Here is a 19,255-nt window from a genome sequence, read left to right as displayed (position 1 = left end):
GAAAGCACTTCCAAGGCCTGACTGCCATCATGTTTCCCCTCCAATTGAATGGCAGCATTATACAGCATGCACCTGGATCTAATAGCTTTCATTTCAAAATGCGATCGCTTCAGACTGAGTGCGGGAAGCAGAATTTATGATGGAGGGTCAAAGCAGGGAAGGTTGCATTAGTTAAGACGGAACTATTTTATGAGCCATCGGAAACCTGGGAAGATAACAGCAATGGGGGGTTTTTTTTTTTCTTCTTCATATTTTATTTACCAATTTTTTAAAGGCACTCTCCAGGGTGCAATTGGAGGAAATCAGAAGAGAACACCGGCTCCAGGATAACAAGACGAATGAAAGGAAATGTTTTTACCGCTTTTTACACCGCCCTAGACAGAAAGAAGGGGGGGGGGAGGGAAGGGGGAGCGGCTTTTTCACGTACGAAGTCGAACGGGCAGACGGTACAGGACGAAGCAATTTAGCGAAGGAACAGCCCGTTCTGCCCAGGAGAAGCAGGGCATATCATTCTTCGGCAAGAGGAGATATTTTAGTAGCCATTAAATGTACCAGTTTGTACTCATGCAGAGATAGTTAAGGGGTGCAGGCCACCTACGCAAGTGCCCCCGTGCTAAAACCTACAAGCTTTAACAGTGTGGTCTTGTAATTTCTTGTTGCCTGAGTTTATATTGTAGCTACCTGTGATTATATTACAATGCATGCATTTGTTTGCATGGCTTCAGCTCTTATTGATTTCGGTACCTTGTTTAAGGGTACAACATGCCCCACCCGGACATGATACTGAGCCCTGTGGGTAGACGACCATTTCAATACTTTTTAGCTTTTAGCAGACACTTTCATCTTGTGCAACAGATTTTTTTTTTTTTGTCATACTATCCATTTATATAGCTCGATATTTTACTGAAGCAGTTCAAGTTAAGTACCTTGCTCAAGGGTCCAGTGGCAGTGCTCCACCTAGTAATCGAACCCACAAACTTTGAGATGCAATCCCAGTTCCCTAACCACTATACTTTTGCTTCTAATTTAGAATGCCCCGTTTCTTCTGATTTTGAATTCCCCTTCTCTTCTGATTTTGAATGCCCCTTTTCTTCTGATTTTGAATTCCCCTTTTCTTCTGATTTTGAATGCCCCTTTTCTTCTGATTTTGAATTCCCCTTTTCTTCTGATTTTGAATGCTTAGCCGTAATCACTAATCACTCCTCCATCACTTCCGGAGCGCGCAGACAAGAGTGCGCTTTTCACACCACGGACCACGAGTTGAGCGTGCACGCGTGCAGACACGAAGAGGCCTCAGACACAGCCTAAGAAAGAAGGATCGACCAATGGGGGGGCTGATCGGTGAGAGGTGAGGCGCGGTCACGTACGAATCCCCCCCTCCGCGGATCGCTTTTCCGCCATGTTCCCGCGTCCCTGCTGCATCTGCAATTTCCCCCCCCTGCCAAGGAAAGGTGTAATGAAATATCTATGGAATGCAAATCATTTTGGAAACAAAATATACACTGGAGAGCAGCGAGCAATGATCTCTGATTCATAAGCGAATCAGCTGCGGAACGACAGACGAATCCCTTCAGACGAACGGCTAATTGGGTGAGATGAAGGTTAATCCCAATGCAGATTTTCTTGACAATGTAAATGCGTTAATTAGATTTTACTACACACGCAATTAAATTTCTCCAAAGCTCCCAGGCCTTAAATGATAATGCCTTGTCACTCTCAATCTGGAGGGTTGCTGGATGCAGCCAGGAGTTTGAGGGCTTGTTCTAGCAGGGCTTTTTGTTCACGGTGGATCTGTGTGGTCAAGTGGTTGGATTACGGTGTCCGAGTTCCTATTCTGGTGGTCAGGGAACACCTGGGCATGGTGACTGCTTCTTACTTCTGATTTAAACAGCAGGGGAAAGTGATATTTCATTCATAAATAATATGATTCATTTTTTCTTTATGACAGTTGCGATGGTTTTAATTCCCATTTCCTTTATATCTTCTCCCAATTTGGAAAGCCTAATAGTATTTTTTAGGCCCATATGTCCAATCACCTCTGGTCAGTTAGGAAAAGCACGCAGCAGCGCAACCTTTATATGACCTGCACTGCTAGACACTGCAATCCTGAGCCGAGCTGCATCTTTCATTGGGCCCCACACCCCCTGGCCACCCCATGCATATTTTTGGACAGTCCCAGTCCAGTCAGTCACACACACACAAACACACACACACACACTCTCTCTCTCTCTCTCTCACACACACACACACACACACATTCTCTCTCTCTCTTTCACAGGCACAAACACACACACACACTCTCAATCTCTCTCTCACATACACACACACTATCTCTCTCACACAGACACACACACACAGTCACACCCTCACTTGAGCACACACGGCAATTAAACTGCTAAAGTTATGTTTAGCAATTTAATTACAGGTATTTCTAACAAAATATTCAAATTTAACATCTGCTCTAAAAACAAATTAAGCATAGAAATATCAGCTGTTAACGCTTAATTAATAGTTTATTTGCCCGAGGCCCTATAACAAATAATTAACAGACTAACTTTAATTAGTATCTAATCAATTACCTTGAAAGTAATCAGGACTGCTGCTTACAGAAGTGCAAAAAAGAATCAAACCTGAATTTATAAATATCATCACTATCAAAGTTTTAGTCATATTAACGCACATCCCAACTCATTTCCATCAAAACCACCTTGAAGCAGATAACTGCCAAGTGATGCTAAATCCATATCTACCAGACCTGGGTCAAATACATATTTGTTTTGGATTCAAATATCTTTCTACGCTTTACTGATCTTGGCTGGTGTATTGGAACCAATTAAATACACTCAAAAAGTGCAAACCTGGCCTTCTGGTCATATTGGCAGGCTCAATTACACCAGGCAAGATCAATACAGCACAGAAAAGTATTTGAATCCAAAACAAATACGTATTTGACATCTACTGAGGCTCACCATGCACGACCAGCCGGATTGGGTCCAACAGCAGCAAATGCACACCGGTCTACCAGCCCAGATTTTGATAAAAATGGGCTAGTGGGGTCTGGAACCAAACCCATAACGTGACAGGGAGGCAGTGACCTGAAGGTTGCAGGTTCGATTCCCAGGTAGGACATTGCCGTTGCACCCATGAGCAAAGTGCTAGACCTGAAATGCTTCGGAAAATTTCCAGCTGTATAAATGGGTTTATTATGTAAAAATGCTGGAAGTTATGTAAGATGCTATGGATACAGGTGTCTGCTAAATGCCTGTAACATAACAACGAGACACTTCAATTCAGAGGGTTATGAGATACTTCACTTTCATCCAGCTCATCAGGTCAGCAACTATACGTAATTCTTGAATCATCCAACTTTTTTTATTTTCCCAACCTGGTCAACGACTCAACTCACTTGTAATTTAACTGTACATTGTGTTAATCTTTAATCTTTAATCATACAGGCCCAGGAAGATTCTGTTAGGTCAATTCTGGTCTATTAATAAAGTACTAAATAAAAGATGCACAGTGTTTGGCTCTGTGCTGTACTGGTGCTCCAGGTACAGATTTTTTTAACAGGACCTGGGGACCAAGGCAAGAAATTACTATTAACGTTACAGGCTGCTTTCCAAGCACTTCGCTTCAGGACCGTGAGAAAAGATGACAAATTGCAGGTCAGCAGGTTCTGAACGGTCGTTGAACATGAAAGTCTGGGCACTGCCAGCCGAAACGCCAATAGCATCTTCAACGAAGAATGAAAAAAAACTATGTGTGTGATTTTTTTTTTTTTTAAACCATGCAGGGTTTTAAATAGCTATGATGGTGGTCAGGAAAGTCAGTTGTTCGCAGCGTCTGCAGTATATCTCAAAAATGACATTTACTTGCACGGTCATAAAATGTACATTTTTAGAGCAGTGTCGTTATAAATCACAGTGAAGTGGTATTATACTGATATTTGCATGAAATGAGTAATTGCGGTGAAGGTGCACGTGTGAAACTTCGTTTCCAGGTATAATTCATTTGCTCCTGTCACATCGTATGCCAAAATAGCTGGATGGTATTCAGCGTGAAAATTACATTTTTAAAAGGTCCCACGGAAGCTATTTTAGTTAATTATCATTCCGTCCCTGACCTGAAAATGGCACCGTAACTTACTTTGTCATATATGTTCATTTTAGGTATAATACCTTCCTGACTTTTACAAGATCCATGGGAAAGATGGCTTTTTCTGTGTGATTAAATATTTAATTCACTCTTTCCCGTGACATTATTTACTGCAATATCCTTGAAATATCCTTACTTGAAAATAAATTTTCCCACACAAGGACATTTTAAGAACTGTTACATTGTTCAGGTGCCGTACTCAAAGGACTGAACTGATAAAGCAGTATTATCCCCAGAATGGCATGTGTGGGAACATGTACAGCATAGTGTGTTAAGAACTTATTGGAAACCGATTATGTAACATCATTAAAAAAAAAGATTTTGACTTTTTTTGTGGGTGCGCAACACAGTTAAATCTGTTAAAGGAAGAAGGCGTGAAGTTCTGAGCATGTGATGTCCTCGTTGCCATACCTAACCGTTCTCCTCCGTAGCTGTGGAGAACAGTTTGGGCCAAAAAGAGCGATGTCATTTGTTAGGTGACATCACTCTTTAATTGGAGGGGACAGATGATTTGGCCAATAGGGCAGGGATCCAAGATTCACCACCAACAAACTGTGGCCCCGGTTTTTTAGTCATAAATGTACACAATTGGACAGAATGCCTGTACGGCTCATTGCCCCTGTGGGCCCACGTTTCACTTCCTTGAAACCAGCGGCTTTCTTTAGATTAGCACTGTAACGTTGTCTTGGACAGGGAGGCATCATGGGTAATTGGAACAGAAAAAAAAAAAACAGCACTGTATCCTGGTAATACTATGGTTAAGGTTAAGGTTTACTTTATTGTCCCCCAAGGGAGAAAATAGTCTTAGGATCAGAGAGATCCTACTGCATATAAGAAAAAAACAAGACATCTCACATTTCACATTCACAGTTCACATACATTACAACATGAACATTAAATACAAGCATACCCATATCACCATTTCAGGTTATAGTCCGTCTGCCAATCTGTCTTCTGTACTGTAAAGCTATTAGCCTCACGTATGACTTCATTCTATTTCTTATCCACCTTTTCATATTTATTCTACTCGTCATTTATTCTGAAATGTCACGCTTTTGCTAGCACGGGCTGATCGATCAGGCTGGGCGGTTGCCAGAGTACAGCGCAATGCCTCCCTCTGGACCCCAGAGCAAAACTGCCGGGAAAATATATAAGCGGGGAATTATGCACTTTAAAAACACTCGTGCGGCTAATTGATCTACTTATCTGCCGTTTGCTTATTGCGTAAACGTAGTTAGTCCAGCTGCTTAACCTTCCACAACCCGGGGTGCTCAGGTTTTCCCTGTCGCGTGTGTTTGTCCAGAAACTGATTGCAACGCACTTCACTTTGTAATACCTTAATAGGCGCTATGTAATGCATCTTAAACGCTTTCACAAGGACACATAAAACCTGCTCGTACTATTTTTTTCACTTGTCTTGCCCTAAGATGTTTCATAATTAGCGTCATATTACGCCTAATTGTGTGCTTCATAACCTTATGTTCTTTGCCACTGTGTCATAACGTCCGTGTCTGCTCATGACAACGGTTATGACGTTGACATAGGGCTGACGAGCACATGATGAAGAATCGCTTCAGATAAAGCGTCACCGTTTACGCCGTCGCTAAGATGGTGTGGCGCGTCTGAACACCAAGACTATTGCCGCTCCTATTAAAGGTTGCGCTTCAGCTTCTGAAGGTGTTATTTAATCATTCGGACGCGCGGGACGCGTGTACTTATTGCCGAGCGCTCACGGTGTTTCTGGACCCGCTACGAACGGAGCAGGAGAGCGGCGCAGAACGCGAGCGCTCCGAGACTGCATTCGGGACGCGAGGCACGGCCGGAAGGTGACTTGGAGGGCGAAGCAGCTTTGTGTCGTGCTCTGAATGGAAAGCCGCGGAAATCGAGGCTTCCGATTGGACCGCGGGAGCCCGGGCCTTTGTGCGGCCCGACCCTCTCTCTCCTTTCACACAAAAGCCGAACCGGATGGGCCTCGATGGCCATCGGCGGCTTCGCCGTCCCTCCCCGCCGGAGGTAATTGGAAACGCTAATTTGGCCAAAGGAACGAGGGCTGGTCGGGTCCATTATGGGAAATAACCCCCGTCTCTTTATCTGACACGTCGTGAAAAGGGGGGGGGGGGCGAATCCTTCATAAATTTGAACATGAAGTAATAAAACGGCAGAGGGAAAAAAAAGGGGGGGAGGAGAGACGGGGGGGCGAACTCCCGGCGCGTGCGGCGAATTCTAACGGCCGGGACCTAGCGCCCGCGTCTCGGAGGACAGGAGAGGCGTCGATCGCCGCGGTTACTTGCCGGGCTGCGCCTCGTCGTGTTTTTTTTACGGCGACCAGTCGTGCGCGGGGGCGGGGGGTGGGGGGTTGGGGGGGCGAAAATAACGCTGACCCCGCGCGCTAATTAACGTTGACCCCGCGCGCGCTAGTTAACGCTGACCCCGCGCGCGCTAGCTAACGCTGACTCTCTCTTCTCTGGGGACTTTGCTAGCGCGTTTCTGCTAGCGCGTTTCAGCTAGCGCGTGATGGCGCTGGTTTAGTTTTCACAGAGAATGGCGACTGGTGTGCGCTGCACTTTTATTAGATACCTGGCTTGGATATGAATAAGGCTCTGGGCTGGCTGCCACCGTAACCGAGTCACAAAACAGATTTTATAAAATGGCTGAAGCTTTGTATGTCCTGGCGTCCCGTCCAGATGAATATCTCTCATATCTGTGCGATTATTTATTCAGGAATCCAGGAATGTCAGGTCTTGCTAATTTGTGCGTCCAGTAGCACCATTTCACGTGTACCCCGTTCTTTATCTGTTCTAGTAAACAGTAAATAACACTCTTAATCTTTCAGTCGGTAACTTTGTCAGGAATTTTATCTTCAACTTGGCCTCCTTCTTGAAAAATGAATGTCATAAATAATTTCCCAAAAATGCTTCTGGGTCTGGTGACCATAAGAATGTGATCATGTGACCATCTGAGATAACAATGGCAAGCTCAGGGGATTGGCTGCTGCGATCCTTCTCCAGATTCTTCCAAAGGGGATGGATGCACGGCAGGACAGTGTGTGTGTGTGCGTGCGTGTGCGCGTTTGTGTTCATGTGTGTGCGGGTGCACGTGCGTGTGTATGTGTGTGTGTATGTGTGTGTTTGTGTGGTTGAGGTGCATGTGCATGTGTTTGTGTACGTGTGTGTTTGATGTGTGTGTGTGTGTGTGTGTGTGTGAGCAAGGGTAGGAAAGCATGGAGCAAGCTGAACACGCTGGAAACCCAGAGCCTGTGTTATCCAGCTAATTTCTTGTTATCTCTGTGCGTCCAGGTTCACTGGCTGCTGCACTGGCTCAGTGAGCAGACCCGGTGGAAATCCACTGACAATGCGCTCGAGCTAAGAGCAGCACAAGACAGTGCATGCTGTAGCCTCAGTCTGTCTCCCCATCCCTCTCCCATCCGTACTGCACTAGCACAGTGTCTCCATTATGTTCATTCAATGGCGTTTTAATGCCAGACTCCACACTGGTGGATATTTTTGCATAGGAAACCTATAGTACTTCAGGACTGAAGCAAGTGTTTTTTTTTTTTTCTTTTCTTCTAAATTTGCACAAACAGTGTTGATTGATCTGTAGGCAAATTAAATGCACTACATTGATTTTTGGGGAGCATGTACTGTATTCAGAACATCGAAATAAGCCTTAGTTCAGCCATTTGACGAGGGAAACGCTGGTCGGCATTCTTTTGAGGTTGTTTGTGTTCTTCTGAGGAATTTCAATCGCTGCCGTCATTTCTTTGTGGGCATTAGGTTTGTGATTACGCCGTCCGATGGATCATTCGGCTAAAGCGCTGGTTCTCAGTGCGGTAACGCACGCCGTCCAGAACTGACTCTTGGCCAGCGGTCCCGTCCCGTGGGGGGGGGGGGGGGGGGGGGAGAGGTGTTATTGATCGGGAAATGGTGTTTGAAATGTAATGCACCAGGAACTTTGGCAAATCGCTTTTTAATGAGGAACTCGGGAAGGGAGGGTTTCTGTTGGCAACAGCTCTACTGCAGCTCTGGTCTTCCTGCAGTGGATACAGTCTTTCATCCCAATGACAGGAAGACCACGGGACATTATTTATTTATCTTTTTTTTGGGGGGGGGGCTTGTTTTCTTACAGAGGAATTTAAGGCCTTCCTGAAGAGGCTGCCCAGCGACCACTTTCTCAACTCGTCCACGGTGCTGAAGTTCTGGACCGCGGACTCCGCCCTCCAGCGTCGCTACGGGCAACTGGAGGCGGGGACCAAGCTGCTGCAGGGGAAGGCGCAGAAGATCGTGAGGAAGCTCTTCACCCTGAGCAAGCGCTGCCCCAAACAGCCCAAACTCAGCCTGCCGAGAGAAAGGTAGAGATAAAGCTCTCCACATCGCCCGGCTTCTGCCTCGTAGCCAGACATAGTCATGTGGTTGGGTCTGCATAGAACTACAGTAGGCGGGCCAGAACTACCTAGACAGGCTTTCACAGTTGGGTGTGGTGGCTCGGCCAAGGTAAATGGGCGTGGCAGGATACTATTTAGGTGGGCGTGGCCTAAAGTGGCCTACGCACCTGTGTGTGGCCGCCAATCATCCCTCATTCTGGATCAGGGTTGTTGGCGGAAGGGGGGGGTCCTATCCCAGCATGCATTGGGAATGTTACAACTATCAACAATAAGACATTTCACAAGCTACCGCAAAGCAGTTACAGTGTAATTGTAGGATATTAATTAGCATAACGCACGCTCAAAAGAAGGAAACAAAGTCGGTTGTACCGCTCCCATTTTTAGTCTCACGTCCACACAGACAGCATTTTTATCCACAAGAATCCACTGATGTCACATATCCCTCAATGTAGATCACGACACGAGCAGCACGCAGAAAAGGGCAAAAAAAAAAAGAAAAAGAAATGTTAAAAAGGTTCAGGCTGCCGTCAGAAACACAGACAGATAAGGCTGTGTTATTCAAAGCAGATGACGGTAATCCTCAGGTACGCCTGTTATTTCTGCAGTAATAGACCGGCTCCAGGAGGACACAGGGACGGCTGCGGCTGCTTCGCCCGCCGCAGTTCAAAGTGCGCAGCCCGCCGGGGGCTCCCTCTCACTCCCGGTTAACTTCAAAACATCGTTCGCCCGTTTCTCAAAGCCCTCGCCACAAAGGATGCGTTTGAGGGACGTCAGTTAACGAGACTTTAATGGCGGCGTTTTTTTTTTCTTCCGTTTTTTTTAACGGTTAAAATATACTTCCATTCGAAGCATTGTGCCTCTCCCAAACGATCGATAGTCGCCGCGTTATCATTTACGCCGCGCTCTCTTGAGTGACGCCAGAGCCTTTGAGTCAGCTGAGCTCATTAGTCATTAAAAAAAAAAAAACAACACTCCGGCTTTTGATCCGGAGAGAAAACATCTGAATTAAGTGGGCCGGGATCCATCCATTATGTGAAAAATGCAGCAGGCGTGAGATCTGAACAGAAAGGGGTGTTTCTCATCCCCCCCCCCCGTCCCGTCCCGCTTGATTGAAATGGCCTTTGAGAACGCTGCTCCATTGGCATGTTGTAATCAAGAGCTCTGGGAGACTGACAGCTCAGTGTTGATGTGCATATGGAGAAAGCCCTCCCTCCCCATGCCCCCCCCCCCCCCATCAAGGTCTCTGGTCCACTGAATCTCAGTATCCCCCCGACAAAACCCCCACACCGTCACCAGCCCCCCCGCCCCACCCCCCCCCCCCCCCCACCCCCCGCCGTCCACCGCCTCCTTTTACACCGATCGGCTCTCTTTACATCTTTCAATCGGAAGACGGATCGCTCTAACGATTCCCCTCGGTTCTACGCTGGCAAAGCCTCTTCCGCGGATTAGCCTGCCTGCAGACGGAGAGCTCTTCGGTTTCGGTCTCTGTTCGAGGGCCTGGCGAAAACCCTGTATAGCGGGAGCATTTAATGAATCTGCAAGGGCCTTTCAAACCGTCCTGCAGACATTTCAGAAATGTACAGAAACGCATTTAATGATAATTATGATAACTAAGGGATCTCCCGCTTTGAAATCAATAAGAACAAAGAATTCATATTAAATCGTTTGGACGCAGCTCTCTAGCCATCCTCGAGCAAACTATCTTTTAAGCAGATTCAAAAAATATTACCTTTTAAAATATGCCATTAATACAATTATAGCTACCATTTATAAGGAAGGCATGTTTTTGGAGATATGGGGAGACAAACTTTTGATTTTCTCAGACGTTTCTTTGGGTTTTTCTGTCAGATCTCTGCTGTAGTACTTTTGTGCCACCAGCATGAAAAACGGTTAGTGTTCTTTTCCCCGATATTAAATATACAAATAAAGAGTCTCCTGTCTCGCCTGTCCTTGTAGCAAGTGGAGGTACATTTACTAGAAGCATTCCACTCTGAATATTTAACAACCAAAGCAAAGCAGTGCAGAGGAAATAAAAGAGTTTACTGGACGATACCAAGAGGAAAAAGGGGGGGAAACCACCATTAACACTCAAGGACTCCTCTCCATTAATTGCTAGGTTGCGTGCTTAAACCCCCTCATTCAGCAAAGTTGGTGCGACCCCCTGTAGTAGTTGAAATGAAGGAAGCTGCCTGCATGAATCCGCAGTTTTCTCTTTTGTTCCCATGGTGCATTGTGACAGGAAGCCGTTTCCGCACGGCCCTGACAGCTTAACGAGCGGCCGCTCGGTTCAATAGCGGGGTTTGTCGTGGGCGATGTCGGCTCGGGGGAGGGAGGCTCGGGGCTGGCGTGCCGATGGCGGTGCTGTCTTCGCTACCGAAAGAGGTGCGTTTATTCATGCCGGCGTTCGTGTTCGGCGCCACTGAGGTGCAGACGAAGACGCCTGTCGCTCAGGACAAGAGCCTGTGGGGTTCTGACTTCAAAAATAAAATAAACGACTGAAGCGTACTATTCAAACACGTTTACGTCATTTCAATAAGTACCCACTGGCGTGCGGCAGTGTTCTCTCTCTCTCTATAGAATTCTTATAAAATAAATATAGCATTTGTTTCGCACGTAAACAGCTACTGTAGTGTCAAGAGAACTGAACTGGAGTCTGAGCTGAAGTGAAATTAAACTGGGAATTGAATTGCCTCTTTTCAGTCACGTTCAAATACATTTAGCATTGCCTTCCAATGGTTTTGAAATTTAGAATATTCATCCATCCATCCATCCATCCATTTAACCTGCTTATTCCTGGTCAGGATACCTGTCCACCCACTTTGTCCATCCTTCACCTTCTGTAATTTCTGCAGTTGCAAAACTGAAAAGCACACGGCAGTTACAGCAAATGGAGCCGGTTCTGTTTGTCAGTTTACCGTCTGTCTATTAAAACGGGCTTTAGTGCTGATTATCTGTCTACCGTATCTGTTCAAATAGAGAGTAAATTGCTACTGGTTGCTGCACTTGTCACATTTTTGATAGCGGTTCAGAGAACGGCGTCAAAACAGAGTGTTGCTGAGAATATTACAGCAACTATCAGCTAACGGCTATCAGCCCATAAGTTCAGACTCGTCGTGTCACGCTTGACCAAGGCTGAATTTCCCCCGAATCCTCCCTGAGTTTCCCCCTAACGAGCGGCTCTCTTCTCCCCAGGACGACAAGCTACTGGCTGCGGCGGGCGCAGTCCCTCCTGTACTGCAACGAGCACGGCGTCCTGGGCGCGTTTTCCGAGGAGGCGCACGGCTGCACCTGCGCGGCGGAGAACGCGGCCTGCCAGGGGGCGGTGCCCTGCCTGGTCGCCGAGGGGACCTGCTGCGCCGCCTGCGACCCGGAGAACGTCACCCGCTGCGGCGCCTGCCACCCGGGCAACGTCCTGCACGCGGGCGGCTGCCGGGCGGACGTGGCCGGCTCGCTCGACCACTACGTCAACTTCGACTCGGACGTGCCCGACGCGGAGGCCCGCTTCCTGCTTCGGCGGCTGGACAGCCGGGTGGAGGTGCACGCCATCTACATCAGCAACGACGTGCGCCTGGGCAGCTGGTTCAACCCCGCCTGGAGGAAGCGCATGCTGCTCACGCTCAAGAGCAACAAGAACAAGTCCAACCTCATCCACATGCTGCTGGGCATCTCCTTCCAGATCTGCGCCACCAAGAACAGCACCCTGGAGCCCGTGCCCGCCATCTACGTCAACCCCTTCGGGGGCAGCCACTCGGAGAGCTGGTTCATGCCCGTCAGCCAGCAGGACTTCCCCGACTGGGAAAGAACTAGACTGGAGGGCTCGCTGCAGTGCTACAACTGGACGCTGACGCTGGGCAGCAGGTGGAAGTCCTTCTTCGAGACGGTGCACATCTACCTGCGCAGCCGCATCCTGACCGACGACCCCGCCGTCAACGAGACGCTCTTCTACGAGCCGCTGGACCTGGACGACCGCACCTCCAACCTGGGCTACATGAAGATCAACAGCCTGAAGGTGTTCGGCTACAGCATGCACTTCGACCCCGAGGGCATCAAGGACCTGATCCTGCAGCTGGACTACCCGTACACCCAGGGCTCGCAGGACGCGGCGCTGCTGATGCTGCTGGAGATGAGGGACCGGATCAACCGGCTGTCCCCGCCGGGCGCCCAGCGGCTGGACCTCTTCTCCTGCCTGCTCAGGCACCGCCTCAAGCTGTCCACCAGCGAGGTGGTCAGGATCCGCGACGCCCTCCAGATGTTCAACTCCAAGCTGCCCGGCTCCGCAGAGGAAGAACTGGGACAGCTGTGCAGCTAGTCTGCGGCGCGCTGACCACGCCCTTTCGCCCCCGCGCTCCGCCCCCCCCCCCCCAGCGCGGGTGCCCTCTGACCCTGGCTGTCTCCACGGCAACAGTGACAAGCAAACTTAAGGGGAAGGTCTCGCGGTCCACATGTTCATAGTTCCATCAGCCACACACTAGCCAGGCCCCTGAGTTTGCATGCAGAAGGACTTGAAAGAGGGGGGTTGGGGGTGGGGGGGGGGGTAGGTGGAGGAGGTTTCGGAGATGGAGACTGACTATGGCCCATTTAACGCAGGTTTGAAAACCGGTTTCGATGTGAACTGCCAGTTCCTTCAGGATGTTTTTTTTTGTTTGTTTTTTTTTAACAGCAGCTAACAGTCAACAGCGTGGTTCTCAAAGGGCAGGGTTAAATGGTTGTGCTGAAGTTCCTAGCTGTTCTATCGGTTTATCGTGCAAAAAACTGAAGATGCCCATGGCTTTCCATACGGAAGATGACACTTTCAGATGTGTTTGTAGTGACATTATTGACGAGCAAAGTTGTTTTTTTGTTTTGTTTTTTTGCCATAGCACAGGTATATTTGAAAGGAAAAGGTTATTAATACTAAATCAATCCTGCTAATATATTGTGAAGCTTAAGTGTCAAGCATAGTTAACAATCCATTCATGACATCTTTCAAATTTTTAAATCTCTGCTTTGATTATTTTAATTTTTTTTTTCTGAAGTCATATTTGGTGTATGGCGTTAACAGCTGTTGGTTTTTTTTTTTATATAAGTTTGACTGAGATGCCTTTTTTGGCGTTCCTGGTATTCCACCATACACCGAAACCAAAATGAGGAAACATTTGGTTCAAACCGAATGGCAAAATGTCTGTTTTTGTAAATTCTTTTAAAAAATATATATATATATCAAGCGGATATAGCACCATTTGACATGGCATTAATACGGTTTGTGAATATCTCTGTAAATAACGCTTCATCTTATTGTTAAAATGTGAAACTTGCATATTGTTTTTTTTTTAAATACATAAGAGTTAATTACAGAATTTGCACAAGTGCAAATGCCAAAAAAACACTTCTAATGACACAGAATCAACGTCTAAATGCCTTACAAGTCAATGTTTTTTCTGGAACTGAAGCACACTTAGTTGGCTGTGTAATTTACAGTGCTCTTCTTTCCTTCTCAAACCTTGTTCCACTAAAGGGAAACTTCACTATAAATGTAAAATGGAATATGTTGTTCCAAACCGCTCTCTTAATTACCCATATTTTAACGTTCCAGTGCTCAAACGGAGATCTAATTGGAAATCCCCAGCCTCCTTTACCTTTTAATTATCTTCCTGTCAACGAGGATCAAATTATTCTTCCTCGCGTCTCTCTTCCTCTCTGTGTACCGTGACAAATTACTGGTCGTTAACGGTCGCATTTAACTTCACAGTCTGACCAGTTAAATAGATAAATTCAGACTCCAAATGCAATGTTTTAGCTGTGGATATTGGCCTAAATTCAGTCGATGTTTGTCCTTAACATTTGCTCATTGTTCTATGTAAGTGCTTTTTCTTCACTTATATTATAATTATAATAATAATAATAATATAATAATAATAATAATAAAGACCTATATGATGAAATAAACATCTGTATAAACTGTAAAAAGGGAAAAGTGTAGTGAATATCTCAAAATCTCGATCTCAATGGGGGGGTTTTAGTTAGCTAATAGCTCTTTAGTATAATCAGGGTTTGAAGGCAGAGACAGTATTGACTGCATTCCGGGCAATACTGCATGGAATCTGAATTCATCTGTCCGTGTTATCGGTGTGAGCTGTGCTAAGAGTCAAAAGAAAAGGACACAGCTGTCTTGAGGAATTCTGAATTTAGAGGGATAACACTAATTGGTTTCAGCAACAAACAAAAAAATATATATATATTTATTAAATAAAAATTAAATGTCGTATATGCCTCAGGGCGGCCACCTTTATGTTATTTGAAGATCTAAATTCATATTTTAAACTCTAGAGGAGGGAAATGCCAGTGATGAATGTCAGAATAAGAACGAACCGTGGAAAGATATTAAGACCGACATTAAGAAAGGAACCTATTCCTTGCAATTAATTATGTATAGCTACTAATCTGTAAAGTAACAAACAATGTATAACATTGTAGATTTTCAGTGAAGTTACTCTTTAAATGTCACGCCATACCCTTTTCAAGAGATACGTATTTCATTAATAAAGTATTACTATCAAATTGCTTTTCTATCCATCTGTCAATCAAATTCATCATTTGAAATATTTCAAGGGAAAGATCTGCGCAGAAGTACATTCTCGTGCTGTTCATTTAAGAGTGCGACGGAGAAAGACTGGGTTTATAACTCAATAATCCTGCAATGTTGGTCTTTTCGCCATCTCAGTGAAGTCTGTTAAAATGTGAAATGCGGCGACATAATTGGCTAAGGGAAGAGCATCTCGAAGCTATCTTCTACCTTCATGAATTCTTCTCTTGCAATATCGCAGATTCTCCATCACATCGGATGCCATCTCAAAGCAACTATTGTGCATTTTCTGTGTTTCCAAGAATTGTGAATTGTAACACTGTCAGTGGAGTTTGGTAGGAACCTTGGAGTCCAGTCAAAAATGAACAGAATTTTTTTTTTTTTTTTTAGATGTCTCTGTTCCAAGTACTTTAAATTCATGTGTCGGCATTAAACGTATACATAAATTGCATCTGAAATTACCCTTATTCATTACCGATATAATGACTGTTTCTAATATGTAAAAACGGCAACCTTTTCGAGGTACAAAACCAACTTCCAGAAAGATGTCGCTGAGAACAGGACGGACGTGTTTACACGCCAGCAGCCTCCGTTACTTCATACGAAAGTCTGCTCGCGTTAGTACTTCTGGGGTGACTCTTGCTGACTACGTTCGCAAGACGGGAATCATATTGAGTTTGTAAACACAAGTTGTTTATCTTAATGTCACTTGGAAACCAGCTCTCGCCCTTCAAATAATCGTCAAGGCGACGAAGGACGGGGAATCAATCACGGAAAGCCCATTATGCAGGGCAAACTTCCCAAACTTTCCCACGGGAAATGGGAAATATATTTTGACTTATTTCTTTCTCTTTTTTTTCCCAGTGATTTATGATGTTTGGGCAGTCTCAGAGGTAAAGTCGACGGCCCTGAAGTGAGAAAGTATCGCTCTAATAAGAAGGTTCATATACCTACTTTTCCATTTTAATCAGCAGACCCCAGACCGGGGATGCTCACTTGAGGGACCGACCCAGCGAACACAAATACGTTGTCGCCATGTTGCTGTCATGTTGTGGCAACGTTACAACACATTCCAGTAACGTTGTGAGAACATTCTGAGTGAGCTGGGAAGGCATTTGGAATGTGGAATGTTCCAGCATGTACATCTCAGGTACTGATGAGACTGAAGTGTTGCTGTGGGAACCATCAGTTAAAGCAAAAGCAACAGAGAGATTTTGATGGCAGTGGTATGTTATAATTGCTATATCAGTGCTATAATCTCTCTGCCAGGTTAATCCGGTGTACCTGCTGAAAATTACTTTTATAAAGGACACATAAAACTGCATCTCAACATGCTGAGTAAGCACTCCCATTGAGGACCTATGCAGAAAAATTGTTTATGATTCACTAAATAATCATCAATAAATAACTTGACAAATAAAAAAATCTAAATCAATGTCAGAATAGTGCATACACTGAAAAAAGGTGAAACTTAAAACAGATAAAATTGCTTGTTTTCAGAACCGATTTATTTTTCAGTAATTAAACCTTCATGAGCTAGCATGCAAATGATCGCTGTCAATCAAAACTCCGGTGGACCCTGGTGAACGCTGCTGGTGCTCGATCGCATTTGCTCACAGTAAGTTCATAAAACATAATCATTCCCTGCATTACCACTTTATTAAAAAGGCTCACACTATTGCCCATTATTGTATTTAACAGTGGACCAATCCACAGCCAAATACAGTAGTGAGCACAGCTTCCCTATACAGCATGTTCCAGAGAGTGACGTACACACTTGTGCGTGTACGCAACGCAACGATCGAACCTGTCAGTCATGCGGAACGTGCAGCAGAATCATTCAAAGGAGAACGCAGCTGAAGGAAGAGGGTGATGTAACCATGACGTCAAAAAAACCATCGTAAAGCCCATAAAATCATCAACACGGTATTGCGTATACAGACAAAAAAATATATACATTGGCTCCTCAGACAGACTACCCAAGGGAGACACTGGAGTACTCGTATAGAATAAAGCACGTCTATTTACATAAGACTGACGTTTTGGCTTAGAGTCTTGCTTGAGTCAGGAAGTGGAAAGGTCAGTCTTATGTAAATAAACGTGCTTAATGTAATATGAGTGCTGAGAACACCTTCTCTCTTTTATAAGCTTTGACTTTGATGCACATGGAGTAGTTTCTATGACAGTATTGTGCATCTCACAGTTTTCCTGTTTTCATTTCATCATACGGTCTTATCTTTTTTTAAGACTTTGGGCTTGGTTTACGAAGACCTTTAGCGCACACAAAACCAATAACATGACCAATGATTCAAGTTCCCTTCTGATTGGCAGACCCATAAATGGTAGCAGTGCTGATTGGTCAAAATGCAAATGTGATGATAAAAACCGGGCTGTATTCAACCAACATTTGTCCTTAGCTTTGACTTACAAGTAAATGCAAGAATGACACTTTTTCTCCAAACTGTGGCCTGTATTTAATCACAATTCGTCCTTAAATGACTTACAAGTAAAAGCAAGCATTACACATTTCCTTTGTAAAATCAGTTGGACAAGTTAGTTTACTTTTTTAAAACTTTTTTCTGACCTTGCCAAACTGTCTGAGAAATGAATGGGTACCAGGGAATTCAAGTTCATGTTTTAAATCAATAAAACACACTTCAAATAAATTATCCGCAATTAGAAACATAAAAATATGTTTTATATTGCACTGATTACTTCTTTCCTTTTCTGTTCTCATGCATTGCACGCTCTTCACTCCCAAGGGCCTGTTTTTTCCAACCAAAACAAAGATTAAACTATTTTTTTTGAAGACTCTTCAGTTATTATGCACACGTCCAACCACTGAAAGCATGACATCATTGTGCAAGCAGCTCTCTTTTTAAGAATATGTCCTTGTTTATACCATAAACCCCTGAATACCCTGATACCAGTTCCTGTAAAGAATGTAGGTTATTCTGATTCAGAAAACACAATAAAACTGAAAAAAAGAATAAAAAAATCTTCCTCTATAAGTTAAAATCTCAACTGTATAGAACAGGTTTAATATCAATGAATCAGTTTTCTCTGGAACTTAATTTATAATGCCTATAAAAAATCTGAGATGATTTTGACTGCACTGGCTCTTTAGAATGTCCTTACTACAGTGGTGTTCTGATGAGTTTTTGCACTTAACTTCATTCTACTGGCTGTGTTCTAACTCTTTCTTCTCTCTCTGTTTATCTCTCTCTCTCTAATGGACTGACTCTATCACACTCTACTGGCTGCAGACTTTGCACTAACTGTGTGTGTGTGTGTGTGCTGTGGAGGCATGGGGGGGGGGGGGGGGGCTGGGGGTGTCTACACACATAAAAACAGGATTCATTCCTATTAAATTTCAGCTGGAGGACAGACATTAAACTATAATTAATAAGACCACACCAATGAGAAGTTAACTTCCATATAAAAGCCAAACAGTCCACTGTTGAGTGTCCTCCTTTCATGCCCAATGCCAATTTAATCATCGACACAAGCTAATAAAATGGGTCAAAAAAAAAGTCAATAGAAAGAAATGTGAATCTGTACTTTGTACTTCAGCATGGATGTTTGTTTGTTTTTACTTTTTTCCCCTACGGAAGACACATTCAAATTTGTCTAGTTTGGATGCTAATATTAAGAAACCCTAGATATCAGGCTTAACTCCAGCTGTAGTCACACAACTCCACAATAGTGAGACACGCACAAGTCAAATATCAAATTCAAATATCATCCGCACATTTTATAACGCATGATTCAATGCAGCCTGTTTGTTATGAGGCCTTCAGGCCTGGACAAACACAAGTAACTGCAGTTTTGCACCCGTTTTTATTCCTGGATTTAGACTTTACTCAGTTTGTTTCCCCTTTTAAAATCATAGATTAAAGGAGAACTTCACCTTAAAAATAAATTATGGACGGTATCTTTCCTCTGGTAACATCGTCAAAAAAAAACCCACATCATTTACAACATGGAAGTGTTCTAGATCAGTGGTTCTCAAACTCTGAAAGTCTGCGGTACCCCTGTGTAACATTGGTTTTTGTTCCAACCAATGTCTGTCTCAATTAATGTTGTTGAACACATGTGTTTGAACAGATGTGTATAAGTTCAGTCATAATTTTTTCCCTAAACTTGTTAACACAATG

The 19,255-nt window shown here is 44.5% G+C and overlaps 1 protein-coding gene across 3 annotated transcripts in view; it reads left to right on the top strand.

Moving 5' to 3' along the window:
- brinp2 (bone morphogenetic protein/retinoic acid inducible neural-specific 2) overlaps positions 1-15,547 on the top strand; it is a 118,005-nt gene extending 102,458 nt beyond the window's left edge. For all 3 annotated transcript variants that reach the window (XM_035422622.1, XM_035422623.1, XM_035422621.1), the window contains exons 7-8: positions 8,281-8,503; positions 11,729-15,547. In XM_035422622.1, coding sequence (XP_035278513.1) covers positions 8,281-8,503; positions 11,729-12,845 — 1,340 coding nt within the window. In that variant the 3' untranslated portion in view covers positions 12,846-15,547. The remainder of the gene's footprint in view (positions 1-8,280; positions 8,504-11,728) is intronic.
- The last annotated feature ends 3,708 nt before the right edge of the window (positions 15,548-19,255 follow it).

This window comes from Anguilla anguilla, chromosome 6, assembly GCF_013347855.1.
Source record: "Anguilla anguilla isolate fAngAng1 chromosome 6, fAngAng1.pri, whole genome shotgun sequence".
Classification (NCBI taxonomy): domain Eukaryota; kingdom Metazoa; phylum Chordata; class Actinopteri; order Anguilliformes; family Anguillidae; genus Anguilla; species Anguilla anguilla.
The sequence above is the reverse complement of the archived record's forward strand: the minus strand, read 5'-3'. Positions and strand labels throughout refer to the sequence as shown.